This window comes from Amblyraja radiata, chromosome 17 (genome assembly GCF_010909765.2).
Source record: "Amblyraja radiata isolate CabotCenter1 chromosome 17, sAmbRad1.1.pri, whole genome shotgun sequence".
NCBI classification, from domain to species: domain Eukaryota; kingdom Metazoa; phylum Chordata; class Chondrichthyes; order Rajiformes; family Rajidae; genus Amblyraja; species Amblyraja radiata.
In genome coordinates this window covers 5,895,426-5,912,371 of record NC_045972.1, presented here as the reverse complement: position 1 = coordinate 5,912,371, position 16,946 = coordinate 5,895,426, and the positions used below count along the sequence as shown (strand labels likewise).

Genomic DNA, 16,946 nt, shown 5'->3' with positions numbered 1-16,946 from the left:
CTGATGAACAAGCACCCCCAGATCCCGTTGTACTTCCCCTTTTCCCAACTTGACGCCATTTAGATAGTAATCTGCCTTCCTGTTTTTGATACCAAAGTGGATAACCTCACATTTATCCACATTAAACTTCATCTGCCATGCATCTGCACACTCCCCCAACCTGTCCAAGTCACCCTGCATTCTCATAGCATCCTCCTCACAGTTCACACTGCCACCCAGCTTTGTGTTATCTGCAAATTTGCTAATGAATCCCTTCATCTAAATCATTGATGTGTTGTCGACCGGTCGACCCATTCTTTTACCATATGACAGTCCTGCTAATCCGGGAATTAACCTGGTGAACCTACGTTGCACTCCCTCAATAGCAAGAATGTCCCTGCCTCCACTACCTCCTCTGGCAGCTTGTTCCATACATCCATCACCCTTTGTGTGAAACAAGTTCCTCCAGCATTTGGTGTTTATCTTGGGTGTAAAGCAGTATCTGCACTTCCTTTCTGCATTGGTGGACGGGTCAGCCAATCACGGACTGTTGTGGGTTGCTGGGCGTCGACTCCAACCAATCACAAAGAGTCACCGGGTAGATTAGAGGCGATTCCGCGGAACCGACCAATCAGAGGCTCACATTATTCAAAAAAGGCAGGGCTTCCGCCACAGGGGCGGTTGGCTGATTGGGATGTCAATCAGCGGCGGAGCCAATGGGCGCGGGCGGCGGCGGTGGGAGGGCGGGAGCAGTGCGCCGTTAAATGCGGACGGTGTGAGGCGGACGGACGGACGGCCAGTGGAGAGCGGCAGCAGCTGGAGAGGGAGCGTCGCCAGTCAACGCCGCCTTCCTTGACACCACATCATAACCAACACACGGGGAAAGGACTTGCGGGGCCTCAAAGTCGCTGCCGTCAAACAAAGAAACAAAGGGAGTCTCCGTTAAGATGCCGTCAGAGAAAAGCTTCAAGCAGAGGCGGACTTTCGGTAGGTCCTGGGCCGGGGGGGGGGGGGCTCCGGCCTAAAGCGGCGAGAGGCCCGGGAGCGGGGCCGGCAACAGCGGGGAGAGACGGCTGGGCGTCTGGACCCCGCTCGCCTCCTCTGCCTTGATTACGGGCATTACTTACCGTGTCACTCTATTGGTGCAGCTTTTGTTATTGCGGTTGACTTAACGGCTATTTTTATCCGCAGAGAGGAGCGCGGGGGAAGGGACTGGAGAGAGGAGAAGGGCGGGGGGAGGAGGAGCAGTGCAAAACATCCCCCGCCCGGACTTCTACAAGCCAGGCCCTACGTAGCCTGGGTCCAGACGTGGGGTTCTCGGCCTCAAATGGGCCCAGTAAACCTGAGCAAAACAGTGTTGGAGTAACTCGGCAGATCGGGCAGCGTCTGGGGAGGGCAATGGGCAGAGGACGTTTTGAGGTCGGGACCTTTCTTTAGACTAATGAAATAGAGGGGAGAGAACTGGTACAAAGAGGTGATGGGGAAATCGGCGGGGTAAGAGCTGCCAAGTGAAAGATGGATCGAGATAAAGAGGGCTTGATTAACAGATGATTCGGTGGGGAAGAGAAGAATGGAATTGGTAAACATATTGTCACCTAACGTAAGGAGTATTAGCAAAAAAAAATGGTTGTGTGATAGGAAGGCTTGGCATAAAATGGTTTTGAGGGATATCCTCGAATAGATGGGGCATTTTAGGAATCAATTTAGACTTTTAGCAACTGAAGTCATGGATATAAATAATAGATGATGGAACTAATTTGAAAGAATGAATGTTTTGCTTTAGTGTTGAGGTTTGTGTAACCAAGGGCCTGTATAATTTGGATGGCATAAATACGACCAGTTAGTTTGTGGCCATTTGATTTTGGCTACACTCCAATCTACAGGATTAAAGTGTATAAGAAGGAACTTCAGATGCTGGTTTAAACTGAAGATAGACACAAAAAGTTGGAGTAACTCAGCGAGACAGGCAGCATCTCTGGAGAGAAGGAATGGCTGACTTTTCAGGTCGAGACCCTTCTTCAAACTGAAGAAGGGTCTCGACCCGAGACGTCCCCCATTCCTTCTCTCCAAAGCTGTTGCCAGTACCACTGAGTTACTCCAGCATTTTGTGTCTATCTTCAGTATCTACAGGATTAAAGGCTGTGGAAGTGAAGTAGGTAGTCTTGGTGTTTTAAAAAGGCTAAGTGTTACAGATGCTGGAAATTAAAATAAACAAGAGGAAATATTGGGACTACCAAAGAGGAATAAGCAGTGTTTAAGGTGAAGACAGTGACCGTCCACATTGACCTAAACCGTATCAATTCAAAGCTCTCACTGTTTATCCACAGATTCTGCCTTGCCCGCTGAGCATTTTCTTCTTTTATTTCTCAGTCATGAAGTCTGAAGGTTGCTCCATGGTCATATATAATTGCAAAGTTATGAACAATCTTGTTCTGTTGCAGCAACCAAGGCGAGTTGTTAGGAATTGTTTCTGTGAAGTATAGATGAGAATTTGGTCTTCCCAATATTTGGATCAGATTTGTTCTCGCCACATGTTTGTCAAATAAACAATCTTGCCATTTCTAAGGGTGGAATGGTTGAGAGATACAGTGACATTGAGCTATGTGTTATCAGTATGTATGAGGAAGCTGATATTGTGTATCCTAAACTGGTGTCCTTCAGCATACAGAAGTATTCACTTCCACTCTGTTCCAGCCCCATATCAGTTTGAACAACAAATTGCAATATAATGGGAGTTAACATGCACTTTATTTTGCAATTTTTTAATTGGGCATTTTGTTAGCTTGAAAGAAATAATCTTCTCCGTTTGCAATTTTGTAATTGGGTATATTACTAGCTTGAGAAATAATCGTCTTGCCTTAATTTGACAACTAAAGCTGCTAAATGCTAAATTCGTAAATAGAATTTTAAGAAAAACCAGTTGATAATCAATTTGAGTTTATTACATATTTCCAGAAGTACTTAGTTTTGCTCATTCGTCAACTATGCTAGTACCACACCACACAATTTTTGAAAATAATTCTACACTACCACAACTAGAAAGAAGTGCTGAACTACTATCTGCCGCATTGGTGACCCTCGGACGATACTTTACTGGCTTTACATTGCACGTTATTCCCTTGTGTATCTACACTGTGGATGACTCGATTGTAATCATGTATTGTCTTTCCGCTGACTTGTTAGCACACAAAAGCTTTTCACTGTACACATGATTAAAAACAAACTGAAAGCTATTCAATACTATGCATTCCAGTCAATCATGTCTAGTCTATTGTCTGGCCAATCCAGTTTCTTGTATATGTTTTAAGTTATACTTGTGGCTTTTATTTAGCTTTTGGGCTTGGCTGTAGTTAAAGAAAGGTGTGATGGAAATGCCCACTACCCGAGGAACTGTGCTTTGAAAGTAGTTGGCATAATAGATTCTTGTAGACGTGAGGAAAGCACATCTCCCATTCTTTGAGGCTTCAAAAGCAAATTGTAACAGTTGGAATACATTACAACAATGAATGGAGATCAAGTTCTTCCTTTTATTGATTGCATCAAACTTTGACAGTTTTCTACATATTGCTATTTTGATATTAATCCATAGGATAATTTTGCAGCTGCCATTATGATCTACAACCAATTTTTTAGTAGGCATGAATGTATTTCAATATATACGTTATGCTACAAATAAAAATCCACAGAGTGCAAGTTTAGCAAACCCTGGTCGATGAAAGATGTTGAGGCTCTGGTAAGAAAATAAGACGCATGTCAGATTTTGGAATAATTTGCTGGGAAACTTGCAGAGGTTGACATGGAAGACACAGTAATCTCGTTGTATGTGACACATGCAATGACAATAAAGCATTCTGATTCTGAAGAGTGCTTGCAGGTAACGGGGTGGCTGACAAGTGAAAATTTTTCAAAAGTGAGGAAAAACGAGGCCATTGATATCAAGTGTACTTCTCTGAGTATAAGTAGTAGAGGAGTACACTTAATGAGGGCAAGAAGAGGACATGGAGCTCGTGGGCAAGATAAAGGAAAATTTGAAGAGATTCTATTGCTATATTAAAAGGGTGACTAGCAAAAGAAAGGTCCCTTTAATGATCAGCAGAGCCACAAGAGATAGGGGAGATTAATGTTTCTCATCTGCTTTTACTGAAGAGAAGATCGTGGAAACTAGGGAATTAGGGTGCACAAATTGTGATGTCTTGGATCAAATACGAACGACCAAAGAGGAGGAATTGGCACATTTTAAAATGCATTGAGGTGAATAAATCCCCTAAGGCTGATCAAATGAACTAGCCAATTGCATTCAAAATTGGTATGGAGAAAAAAGTCAAATGGTCATTGAGGAGGGTTGGTTTTCTGATTGGAGGCCTGTGAGCAGTTGAATGCTCCAGGAGCTGGTGCTGGGATTCACTGTTGTTTGTTATCTACTGTGAGGAAGGGGGTCTAAATCAGTTGGGGAAAGTGGGTCAAGGAAGGGTAAATATAATTTAACTGATGTTGCAGAGTGGGTTGCAGAATAGAGATCTGGGAGCACAGGTGCACTGCTGTACTGAAACTGCCAAATCAGTGGACAGTGATGAAAACAGCATTTGACCTGCTTGCTTTCATTTCAAGATTCAAGAGAGTTTATTGTCATGTGTCCCAGATAGAACAATGAAATTCTTGCTTTGCTTCAGCACAACAGAACATAGTAGGCATGAATACAGAACAGATCAGTGTGTCCATATACCATTATATAAATATATACACATGAATAAATAAACAGATAAAGTGCAAATAAATAGATAATGGTCTATTAATGTTCCCAGTTTTGTTTGAGTTGCGTTTAATAGCCTAATGGCTGTGGGGACGTAGCTATTTCTGAACCTGGACGTTGCAGTCTTCAGGCTCCTGTACCTTCTACCTGAAGGTAGCGGGGAGATGTGTGTGTGGCCAGGATAGTGTGGGTCATTGATGATGCTGCCAGCCTTTTTGAGGCAACTCCTGTGATTGATCCCCTCGATGGTAGGGAGGTCAGAGCCAATGATGGACTGGGCAGTGTTTACTGATTTTTGTAGTCTTTTCTGCTCCTTGGCGCTCAAGTTGCCGAACCAAGCCAGGATGCAACTGGTCAGCATGCTCTCTACTGTGCAACTATAGAAGTTAGAGAGAGTCCTCCTTGACATACCGACTCTCCGTAATCTTCTCAAGAAGTAGAGGTGCTGATGTGTTTTCTTTATAATTGCATCAGTGTTCTTGGACCAGGAGAGATTTTAGGAAATATGCAAAACGAAATCTGACAAATTTAAATTACAAGTGCTTTTCTTTCTTGAATAAACATGTTATTAGGGATGACTGTTTTAGTGGTGGCTAGATCACATGACAAACTTAATCTAAATTCTGCAGCTCTGCTCTTACTCCCTCTGTCTCGAGAGATGGAGATGTTTAACCTACTTCACCAGCTTCCATGTTAAAGAGGATCATCCTTTGCAATTGCTACTAATTGCATGAACTGTTGCCCATGTTCATCATCTTTCAGCATTTTGAAGCTCTTACTCCCTGGTCGTTCCCTTTTAATCATTCCCTGTCGTACCACACTTTCCCTTACAACCACTGGAAATGCAACATCTGTCCTTTTATGCCCTCACCATGCCCAAATCAGAACACTCGTTCCAGGTGAAGTAGTGATTCACGTGCTCTCCTTCTAATCCAGTGCACAACATTGTGTTTGTCATGGGGGAACAAAATAATGCAATTTTGGTGATCGTTGCCGAGTACCTGCACGCAATCCACAGGAATAACCCTGAGCGTCTGGTTGTCTGAAAAAAGTGGCGAAAATGTAAGTGCTGTGTCTTGGTACTTTTTCAATATAAATGAACTAAAGCCATTATGAGAAGTAAATGTCTTATCAAGTTGACCTCTTGGAAATGTGGCTGCAAGATGAATAAAACTAGGAACTGGAGAAACAAGTAAATGCAAATGCTGATTACAAAAAAGACCCAGTGCTGGAATAACTCGGCGGGTCAGGAAATCTCTGGCCAACAGGGAGAGATAATGTTTTGGGTTGGGACACTTCTTCAGTTTGATTGTGGTGGGGTGGGTAGGGACTAAAGCTGGTAGAGAGTAGGGGCAGGATAAGGCATGTGGGTGAATACATCACTTCATCCCGATGGATGAATACAGGTGAAGGGGGTCTTGGATTGCCAGATGGTTGGTTGCAAGGATATTTAATATTTGGAAAGACTAGAAACGGGGAACTGCAGATGCTGGCTTACAAAAAAAGGAAAGGCTATTGGTATAGGGTCATAAATAAAGAATGAATGCAGTGGATGAAGTAAACATCCTTGGCTCTGAGATATAGATTATGGATGAAGTTTAAAAAGGGAAGGAATTAAAAAGGCAAATAATTTGTAGATCTTTAATACAAGTTGTATAAATGAGAAAATTAGAGGCATCAAATCTGAAAGTGGTGTGGATCAAACTGAGCTGGGGTTCTTAAATAGAAACGAAGGAAAGAAATACTGAAGGATTGAGGGGAATGTTAGCTGCGAACGATTGGATAAATACACTGAAATGAATGTGCATTGATATATACTGGCAGTGGCTAACATATAAGGATATAATAAGTGATAATGCAGAAGAGATGTTAAGGAATAAAACCCCAAATGATGTGGTCCATCTATGCCTTGAAAAAGTTCCCACCCCAAGGGAGAGATTTATAAAATCTCTAGAAATAGCAGTCAGTCTGTGGATTGGAACAATTTGGTAAAGGAAGACTAAGATGTTCATAAGGGCATAATGAAACATTAGGCCATTCGGCCCATCAAATCTACTCTGCCATACAATCATGGCTGATCTATCTTCCTAAAAGAATGTTGAAAAAGACTTGAAAGAATGGGAATGAACTAGAATGAAACATCAAAATAAACGATAAAAAAATACGGTTATGGTTTTTCTGTTTAATAAGACAAAATGAGAGCAAATTTGGGTATCTTACTGATGGAGAGAATAATTTATGATGAGAATAAGGAAATGGTAGAATAATTGGACACAAAATACGTTTGACTGCATGGAAGGAAACACAAGAAACCTGCAGAAAATGTCTAGTGGGATTTAATGATTTGCTTCCCAATGTTTTGAAAATAGATTTTTGGTTATATAAAATTATATGAATTTAAGAATTATAAATTGGTGGTGCGTGTAACTAATGTGACCCCACTATTTTAAGGAGGGAGAGAAAATTGGAACTGTTAAGTCATCATCAGTCTGTAGGAGGGATCCAACCCAAAACATCATCTTACCTATGTCCTTCAGAGAAGCTGCCTCAACCACTAAGTTAGTCCAGCATTTTTTGTAACCAATATTACAGTTCCATGTTTCTAGATTAACATCAGTAGTAGTTAAATTGCCAAATTCTAAAATTCCAAAAATAAAATAGAAAAATACTATCACCTTGAACAGAGTTGTTGTGTATGCTGCTGTAAGTAAGAATTTCATTGTTCTGTTGTTGGCCCATGATAATTAAATGCCGACTACGCTGGTCTTTCAGTATGAAATAGTACAAAAGGAGTACAAGAGGAATGTAGAATTAATGCAATTATTCAGTAGGCCTTAATGGGAGCTTGCCTGGAGTCATGTTACCTTTAAAGTATATACTTGGCAAAGAGGGTACAGCAAAGACTGATTGAAACGTCACCACAAAATGCTCAGAATGAAGGCCATGGAATTGCTTCAGTTAGAGGCCGATGCATCTTTGTGGTGACATGGTGGGCTGCAAAGCATCAGTTATTGAGTTAATTCAAAATGCAGATAGATTTCTGGACATTAAAATATTCAAATCATACAGGAAGAACAATGATCTAATGGTTCGTGTGCTCCAATGCAGCAATAAGATCAGCCACGAACTTGACATATGACAGACCAGACTAGACTGCTTGCAGTGTACACAGTTTGCAATATGCTGACACTGGTCAGTGCCATGCAGATGGCCGAGTCGTTCTGGAGCTTTTCCGGGAAAACCATGTGATAAGTGGCAGTGAGGGGAGGGGTCTGGTCTAACTTGCAAGGTTTAGTTGGAAGAGAGTGCTTTGGGCTAGATGTATTGGGCGAGGATGATGCCAAATGAGAAGCAACTTTGAAGAGGCCAAGTGATGGTGGGGTAAATGTGGGAATAATGGACCCATTTTGGGGAAATGTGTGTTGCTGATAGCTGGGATGGGGTTGGGGGAGAACAATGGAATTAGAACAGACCGAGAAAGGTGGCTGAGAGAGGATTAGGGTGGTGCTGGCAAGGGAGGTGGGCAGAGGAAGAGGGTTTTGTCAAGGTCGTATTTGTGTGTGTGTATATAGTGTCAGTACATTTTTGTGTTTTTGGCCCATGCATACTTGTTCTTGACGTGTGTTCTAAGTCTCTGCAGCAGAGTACAGCATTTGCAGTACCCATAAAAGATCTAAGAAATCTTGTTAGAAATGCATAAGAGGAAATAGTTTTTTAATATTTTAATAGTAAATTAGGAAAACTTTTTTTCTTGAATGCTGACAAGTTTGTGAATAGGACACGACATTTTAGATGGTAGAACAGGAAAGCTCTGCCATGGATCCGCAATCAAGTTTTAACATGCAAACCAGAGAGGAAGAAGAAACAAAGGGCAATGTCCTACAGGATAAACACTGAGAATTGAGTGTCAATAGTGGGCAGCACAGAGCTACTGTCTCACAGTGTCTGAGATACTGGGTTTGATCCTGATCTTGTGTGCTATCAGTTTGGAGCTTGCACATTCTCCTGTGCTCTTGTTTCCTCCCACATCCCCAAAAAGTGCAGGTTTTTAGCTTGGTGGACTCTAAATTGCCCTTAATGTGTGTGGAAAGTGGTATAACATGACTGGTGTGAATGGTGTTTGGCATGGACTCAGTAGGCGGAAGGACCTGTCTCCATGCCTTATCTTTTGATCAATTCAATAGAAGTATTAATGTTAGATAGTAATAATGTAGATGAGACATGTTGGAAATGCATTGATGTATTCATTGAAAAGTAATATTTCCAGATGTTGCATTTCCAGCAAAAACATTTAAAGCAGATTTTTATTTCTGTATTCACATTATATAGGTTGGATAAAAAACTTTGCAAGTGCACATTCAACCTCCAAACTTGGTAGCTATGTTTGCAGTGATATGTTTCCTGGGTGGTTGTTCTTTCCATCCATTCTATTTTTAATGCACTCTTCCAGAATTGTATTTTCCCCAATTTCGCTTTCCTGGTACCCCATTCCAGTCAAACAGAAAGGTGATCCTTTTTATTCAATCAAGTTTGCAACAAGATGTGATTGTATCTGGTCTTCACTGACTTTTAACCATTGTCTGATCTGACTTAAACAAGGAAAACAACTACTGTTTGTCTTCTCGGGATGCTCAATGACCATACTGACACCCAGAATTCAGCCCGGGTTCCTTTACTGCCAAGACCATCCTGCACTTAATAGTTTAAATTTGTTGGGCTTCAATACTCCCCTGATCAATATTTCAGTCTTACTCCAATCCCTCATCGCAGGAGAATGTCTCCAGCTTCCATTTAAATCTGGCCTCTGGTGTATTCTGCTGTAAGGAAGTATCCTTTTAGTTGCCTCTTTTTTTCATTTCACAATCAAGTGACCTTTAAAATTCACTGCCTTACTGCTTCAGATTTCTCCTTTGGCTATACTAATGCAGGTTTTCCCTTTTTAATTGTGCTTGTAACATTTGGAAACAATTCTAAAATAGTTTAATGGTACTCCATTTAATGACAGACTTTAATATCACCCCCCCCCCCCCCCCCCAAAGTTTTTGTGCTTGGCTTGTGTGTTTTATAGAAGTTATTCAGAAACACAGTGTACACGCAGTTGCAGGAGAAAGGGGTAGTTTGGATGGGCAGGGATGAGTGAACCAAGGTGTTGTGGAGGGAGCTGTGGAAGGCAGAAAGGGGTGGAAATGGGAAGATGTGACTAGTGGTTGGATCATGTTAGAGGATGATGTGTTGGTTGGATGGGTGAAAAATGAGGATTAGGCAGGAAAGGAAGCAATAGCTATGAGAAAAGGAGAGATGGGTGAGGGGTCCATCGATGACAACTGGTGGGTAAACTGGCAGCACACACTTTTATTTAATTGCTGGTTTTGGGGGAAGAAAATATCCGAGTTGATAGTTAATAATTTTTAAATCCTGTTATTAAATATGGTTCTATGTAAATGTACTGTAGATGGGAATTGTTATGCCTCAATTGAAATGACAGTGCGTCTTTTTTTGTATTTACTGTATGTTTCTTCTGTGCCACAGATGTCATGTCTGCGGGGGGGGGGGGGGGGGGGGGGGGGGAGGGGGAGAGAGACCGTGCAGGTGGGGGGGAATATGACATTTTATAACATAATCCCTAATTTGAGATTTACCCAGTCTTATGTTTTAACATCATTCTGTTTTGCAGAGCAGAGAGTGGAAGATGTGCGCCTTATTCGAGAGCAGCATCCCAACAAAATTCCAGTGAGTACATTGGGTGAAATGAAATTATAATTTTTATTCCAAAATAATACAGCAGCAGAGAAATGGAAGGGAATGATCATTAACTTTGTGGCAGTGCTCTTATGTGGACACAATAGACAGAGGCTAAAAAGGTCTCCTTGCATGCAGGTTAGGATCTACTGGGCCAATGTGTGGAATTTGGAATATCTTGTGTTTTGTTGTCCAGAGAAGGCTGAGAAGGATTAGCGAATTGGGAGAATCTGGCAACTTGCAATGACTGTCATTAGTTTCTCCTGTCATTAGTTTCGCCTTCTGCTGCTGCAGCAGTCCTTCTGGTCCTTGTAATTGAGTCAGACTCGACCTTCATCTCATGTTTGCCTTGTGTGGGATGCCCAGAATTGCACTTCACTGGTGCAGCTGTGTCTGTCCCAACATCCTTGCTGGTGTAGTCACTTTGTGGAACAGGCTGCAATTCTTTTGGGTAACAATTGAAAAAAGTAATGAAATTTAATACTCTTTATAAAAAAATTTAAACCATATTTTCCTTATCAATTTTGTTTTGGGAGAGCTTGACTTTGCTCTTTATTGAATATTGGTGGCCCTGTTGAAATGAATGGCTGGCATAAAGCTGCCGGGCCGGATGCATAGGAAATTCAGGTCCTCTGATCAGTACCTCACAAAACTGTTGGATTTGGTGTGCAGTGCAGAAATAGAATGGGAGATCGGATGTGCTGACATCTGTGCCTTCTGGAAGGCTGACTCTCCAAACTGGTGATTCACTTAGCTGTCAGTGCAGTAAATATTCCCAATCCCCATAGAATTATAGCACTTATTATAAGTCGTGTGCATGATAACATCAAATGTACTAGGAATCCTTTCAGCCAGAATCGACATTCCACTCCACTAATCAGTGCTGAGCTTCAAACTACAACAGCAGCATACAGCTAGATTGGTGCCTGCATGGCACAAGCTTGCTCTTCCACAGTTCTTCCATTCAGCAGTGGAACATGAGAAGGCAGAAGGGACATAATTTTAATACTTTGCTCAGATTAAGCTAGTTCTGATTGTGTGTTGCAAATTTCATGTGAGACTGGAGCGTTATTTTAGTTGACATGCTTAGGCTCATAAATGGAGGTTGAATTGGTGACTGCAGTAGTAGTTTAGAGTGGCCATTCGCTATCTTCTGGGTAAATATGGATAGGGAAATATAGTGACCTCAGCAACCACCCACATCCAACAGAAGAATAAAAAGAAAATGGACACAAAAAGCTGGAGTAACTCAGTGGGACAGGCAGTATTTCTGGAGAGAAGGATTGGGTGACGAATTGGGTCAAGACCCTTCACACCTGAAACATCACCCGTTCCTTCTCTCCAAAGCTGCTGTCTGTCCCGCTGAGTTGCTCCAGCATCTGTCGTTCCTTCCTACACAAGAATAAAAAGAAAAGCTGGAGACAACTGTCACTAAGCCATAACTCGTGTCTCCTGGACTGTACTGTGGTTAATTTCTTTTTTAATTTTAGGTCATAATTGAAAGGTACAAGGGAGAAAAACAATTGCCGTTGTTGGATAAGACCAAATTTCTTGTCCCTGACCATGTGAACATGAGCGAACTGATCAAAATTATACGGTGAGCTTTTTGTATAAATGCACAATGTGAAATGGTTTGCTAATTTATGTGTTTGAAAGTGTGCATAAAGTCATCCATTTTTTAATCAACACAAATGTGAATCATATTGATAAATTTAATGGAATATGGGCTCATTTGTCCGGCTCTAGAATAGAAACATAGAAATTAGGTGCAGGAGTAGGCCATTCGGCCCTTCGAGCCTGCACAGCCATTCAATATGATCATGGCTGATCATCCAACTCAGTATCCCGTACCTGCCTTCTCTCCATACCCTCTGATCCCCTTAGCCACAAGGGCCACATCTAACTCCCTCTTAAATATAGCCAATGAACTGGCCTCGACTACCCTCTGTGGCAGAGAGTTCCAGAGATTCACCACTCTCTGCGTGAAAAAAGTTCTTCTCATCTCGGTTTTAAAGGATTTCCCCCTTATCCTTAAGCTGTGATTAATGGTGGTTGAATTTGGAAACGGAGGGTAAATTTGTACCTTCTGGTTTAAGGTGGTCATTTGCTTTTGCTGCATCCTGAAGGGAATTATTTTTGCACACACAAGTAGCAAAGTTATCAACTACTGTCATCTGGAGCTTATCTGTTGTTTTATGGTATACAATTTACTCAAGAAATGTATCTGCTTTGATTGCTGCTCTAAGTATTTTATTTATGAACAATGTAAATAGTGTCACTAATCCAGAATTACATTTGCATTACCAGGGGTTGATGCTCTCATTGCACAGGTCTCTTCAATGTATTCAAAAGATTACCATATTGCCATAAATGTAATCAGTGACAAAAATCACAGGGGGATCCATCAGACATGCTAAAACCAATCATCCAATTTTTGAGCAGATAGCTTTCACTTGCTTTTTCAGTTAGAATCACCTTGCTTATTAAAGAGTTGGGTTGCACAATTGTTTGGGATTAGGTGAGAAATATGTTTCCATTTGATAAATCTACCTAACTGATTATATCTATATTCATATTCTGGATTTCCATATCTATTGCATGGGTTTATTGACTACAATCTGCTACCAAGTAATGCATTTGTGCATTGTCTTTTAATGGAGTTAAAATCTCAGACTACTTTAAGAGCATTCTAACAGTAATGAACTAACTAACTTCAGAATTAAAGGACCTTCTTGTAGGAAGGAGAAGAGGAGAAATGTATTTAGTTATAGGGTGGTGAATCTGTGGAATTATTTGCCACAGAAGGCTGTGGAGGCCAGGCCAGTGGATATTTTTTAAGGCAGAGATAGATAGATTCTTGATTAGCACAGGTGTCAGAGATTATGGAGAGAAAGCAGGGGAATGGGGTTTGGAGGGGGAGATAGATCAGCACGATTGAATGGCAGAGTAGACTTGATGGGCCAAATGGCCTAATTCTACTCCTATCACTTATGACCTAAGGAGATATTATATGGCATGATTGGAAGAAAGAACAGTATGTCCAGATCCTGGAAACTCCATAATGTCAACAAAATATATGGTGTTGAAGTGATTAGTATTGGAAGAATTTGGATAGCTCTGGAGGGGTGAATGACAAGAATAAATTAAATGTAGAAAGGGGCAAGCTAATAGAGATTTGAAAAAATATTAATAATCTTGTCCTAGAATTTTCTGTCCTTGTCTAATTGTTAACCTCAGAGTTGTGCAGGCAGGGACCTGTGAAGAGAAGCTTAATCCAGCTGTCACAATTAAGCCTTGTGGATGGGATCTTCCATGCTATTAATGACACCATGTGGTTGTTTGGGTACTGTGGGAAAGGCAGAACTGTAATCACTTTGCACAAATCTTCTTAACTGGAAGTTACTGGTGGTCTCTCATGTACTGAAATTACAAAGTGCCCTGTTCCAAATAACATTGGGGATAATTAAGTTTGCTTGTGTGTTTGTTAGCGAATTTATTGCCTAAATACTACGAGAATTTGAAATTTTGATTTCTAACTTTTTAGGAGACGTCTGCAGTTAAATTCAAATCAGGCTTTTTTCCTGTTGGTGAATGGGCACAGCATGGTTAGTGTTTCTACACCCATTTCTGAGGTTTACGAACGTGAGAAGGATGAAGATGGTTTCCTCTACATGGTCTATGCTTCCCAGGAAACCTTTGGAATGGACACTGCACTGTAATCATAGTCTGGTTTGAGGTACCTCCCTCAATGTTCCTGTAGTGCCCTGCCATAAAACATTGCTAAACATGTGGCAGCTTGCCCAGCTCAATCAGGAATGAGAAGAGGTATCACATAAAATTAATTGGAATTGGAATTGAAAGCTGATGGTCTAACTGCAGTCTTTTGCTTGTTGGGTTCTCAGAATTGACTACCATATTCTCACATAAGCTGTCTGCTTTTAAGCCAAAATCAAATCGTGTTCAGAGGTTAACAGGTATATTTTATTGCTAGCAGACACTTTTGTAATTTGAGTAGCCTTTTTAAAGCAAAATGACCAAGCAGATAATTTTGCTTTATGAAATTATCAGGAATTGTCTGATACGCTCAACCCTATGTTGCTTCAAAAGATGAATTCTTTAAGAGCATTTAAACAGCTTGCTCATAAAACAGCTGCTTTTCTAACTAATCACCTGCATTCAATTTCAAATATTTGGAAGAGGTTTTAAATAGCAGTGGAAATATTTCATCGAGCAGTGTGCCTTCTGCTAATAGGTGAGTCGCGTGCCATTCTTTATGAATGAGCTAATAATTAGGCAGCCAAGAATTAATACTTGCATTGGATTCTAACATTAGAAAAGACGATTTTCTTAATTTTTCAAAGTCCTTCACAATTTTCTTAAAAAAGAGAATTTGATGCCGTATGTAACCATTTCTCAGCCACAGTCTTCAATATAACCAATCCATAGAAATTAAAAGTGAAAACTAGCTTTGTTTGTGAATAGCTGTTTGTCAAATTAAAAACTTTCACAAATATACTAATCTCCAACTATCTCTGCTCGTGCTAAGATTTACTAACTGAATAGTTACTCCTCTAAATCTACATTCTAATTATATCCAGAATGTGTCTGTGATGAAATTATGGTAAACTATTGGAATAAAAACTGAAATAACTTCTGAAAGTGCATAATATATAGTCTTGAATTCAGCATACAAATCATAACCTTCGATTCCATCCTGTGTAATGTCTTTAAAACTTTTTTAAAGTCATTACAACTTTTTGTTTATAGTACTGACATTAATTTAACCCTATATTTTGATGTCTGCATGCACTTGTTATTTGATTTTGAACAGGAAATGAACCGGTGATTGCTTTCTCTACTGTATACCAACATCCCCATTTGTCATACATTTGGCATCTGTCCATTTTAGGAGTGTTTGGTAATCGGAGAATGTGGTGTAACCAGGCATCCTGATTGTGAAATTGCATTCTAGTCAACTGGTGTTTTCATCTGTTTATGTGCATCTAAATATTTGTTTCCTAAAAGTGTTATATAAATTAGTATCTTTACAGTGTATTTAAAGAATATTATTCAGAATTTCTCAAGACTAATAGTCCTGAAAATATAAGAATATGACATTTAAAATGTGCATTCCTTTATTTGTTAATGTGTAAATACTCAAGGCAGCCTTTCTTGATTCACTGCTCTTCCTGCCTATGTTAAATACCTGGAGTAGTAATTACCAGCTTTATCTATCCTCAAATTCCCTTGCTGTAAGGACTTGTGGGCACTGAACCATTATAAAGGTTAATAACATGAATGTTTATGGGCCACATTGCCTAGAATTGCTGTCTTTTAGTTGTAAATTTTAACTCTTAGTACTGTCGACATTTGAGGAGCATCAGCTGCATTCTGGGATTCTTGATGTGATGCTACAGGCTGCTCAGACTTTTCTAAAGTGGTTAAATGTGCAGTGTTATTTTTAGATTAAATAGTGCTGTTACTAAATTAACATTCCAAACCTCTACTAAAGAATGAGGCATTTAATGAGAATGATGATTACTGGCTTATTTCTCCATTGTCCAACACACTCCATTGTTGTCAGTATCACTGTCTCCACTGTGGACTTCATTCTGATTTTATTATATTCAGTTTCTGAAAACAGAATGCGACAAAAATCCAAAAATGTTCAACGGTGCCTTGGTTTTAGTTTTTAATTGTTGTTTTATTTTTTTTGCATAAATTTGAAGTACTTCAATGACACTTGACCTAATGTATATTTTAAATAGTACATAAACAGATTTATGTAATTTGTAAATTAGAACTTTTTTTTAATTGTATTACTTTGGATCTGCTGTTGAGAAACCTGAATTGACAACTTGTAAATATACTGTGTATGATATACTGATGAGCTATGTGCCTGAATGGAAAGATGCATTTGCCATTTTCAAAATAAAGTACAATACAAGATTGTGGTTCTTGCTTTCTTCACCAATGCTCTTGGAAGTAAATACAGTAAAACCTATTGCTTAAAATGTGCTGGATTAACTCAGGGGGGTCAGGACCTCCTTCAAACCTCCTGTTCATTAACAACTGCACTAATATAACATATTGAATATAATCTTGATGGGTGTCAGATGATGAACATTGGGATATCAGATAGCTGTCGACCCAAAACGTCACCCATTCCTTCCCTCCTGAAATGCTGCCTGTCCCACTGAATGACTCTAGCATTTTGGGGGTAGGACATGTACTGTCAAATTGTAGAGGGTAAAGGCATGTTGAAGAGAGAGAACTTTGGGGGTTCAGGTCCATAATTCTCTGAAAGTGGCTACACAAATTGGCTTGCTTGCCTGAATAGGTCAGAATATAAAAGTTGGAATGCTTCATTGCAACTTAAACACTGGTTCAGCTGCATTTTGAGTAGTATGGGAAAGATGTGTTTTCGCTGGCGATCGTGAAGGGCAGTTTCACCAGGATGTTGCCTGAATTTGGAGGG

The 16,946-nt window shown here is 40.3% G+C and overlaps 1 protein-coding gene across 1 annotated transcript; it reads left to right on the top strand.

The window, feature by feature from the left end:
* The first annotated feature begins 733 nt into the window (after window positions 1–733).
* On the top strand, window positions 734–16,419 carry map1lc3b (microtubule associated protein 1 light chain 3 beta). Its single transcript, XM_033035654.1, has 4 exons — window positions 734–966; window positions 10,404–10,459; window positions 11,959–12,065; window positions 14,013–16,419. Exons 1-4 carry the CDS (start codon window positions 927–929, stop codon window positions 14,185–14,187), a joined length of 378 nt encoding a protein of 125 aa, XP_032891545.1. The 5' UTR covers window positions 734–926; the 3' UTR covers window positions 14,188–16,419.
* Window positions 16,420–16,946: the final 527 nt, after the last annotated feature.

Excerpts from the sequence above, each read along its gene's own strand:
- map1lc3b (XM_033035654.1), top strand. The coding sequence starts at position 927 with ATGCCGTCAGAGAAAAGCTTCAAGCAGAGGCGGACTTTCG. Across the intron at positions 967-10,403 it reads CAAGCAGAGGCGGACTTTCG|AGCAGAGAGTGGAAGATGTG; the intron begins GTAGGTCCTGGG and ends TCTGTTTTGCAG. Across the intron at positions 12,066-14,012 it reads GAACTGATCAAAATTATACG|GAGACGTCTGCAGTTAAATT; the intron begins GTGAGCTTTTTG and ends CTAACTTTTTAG.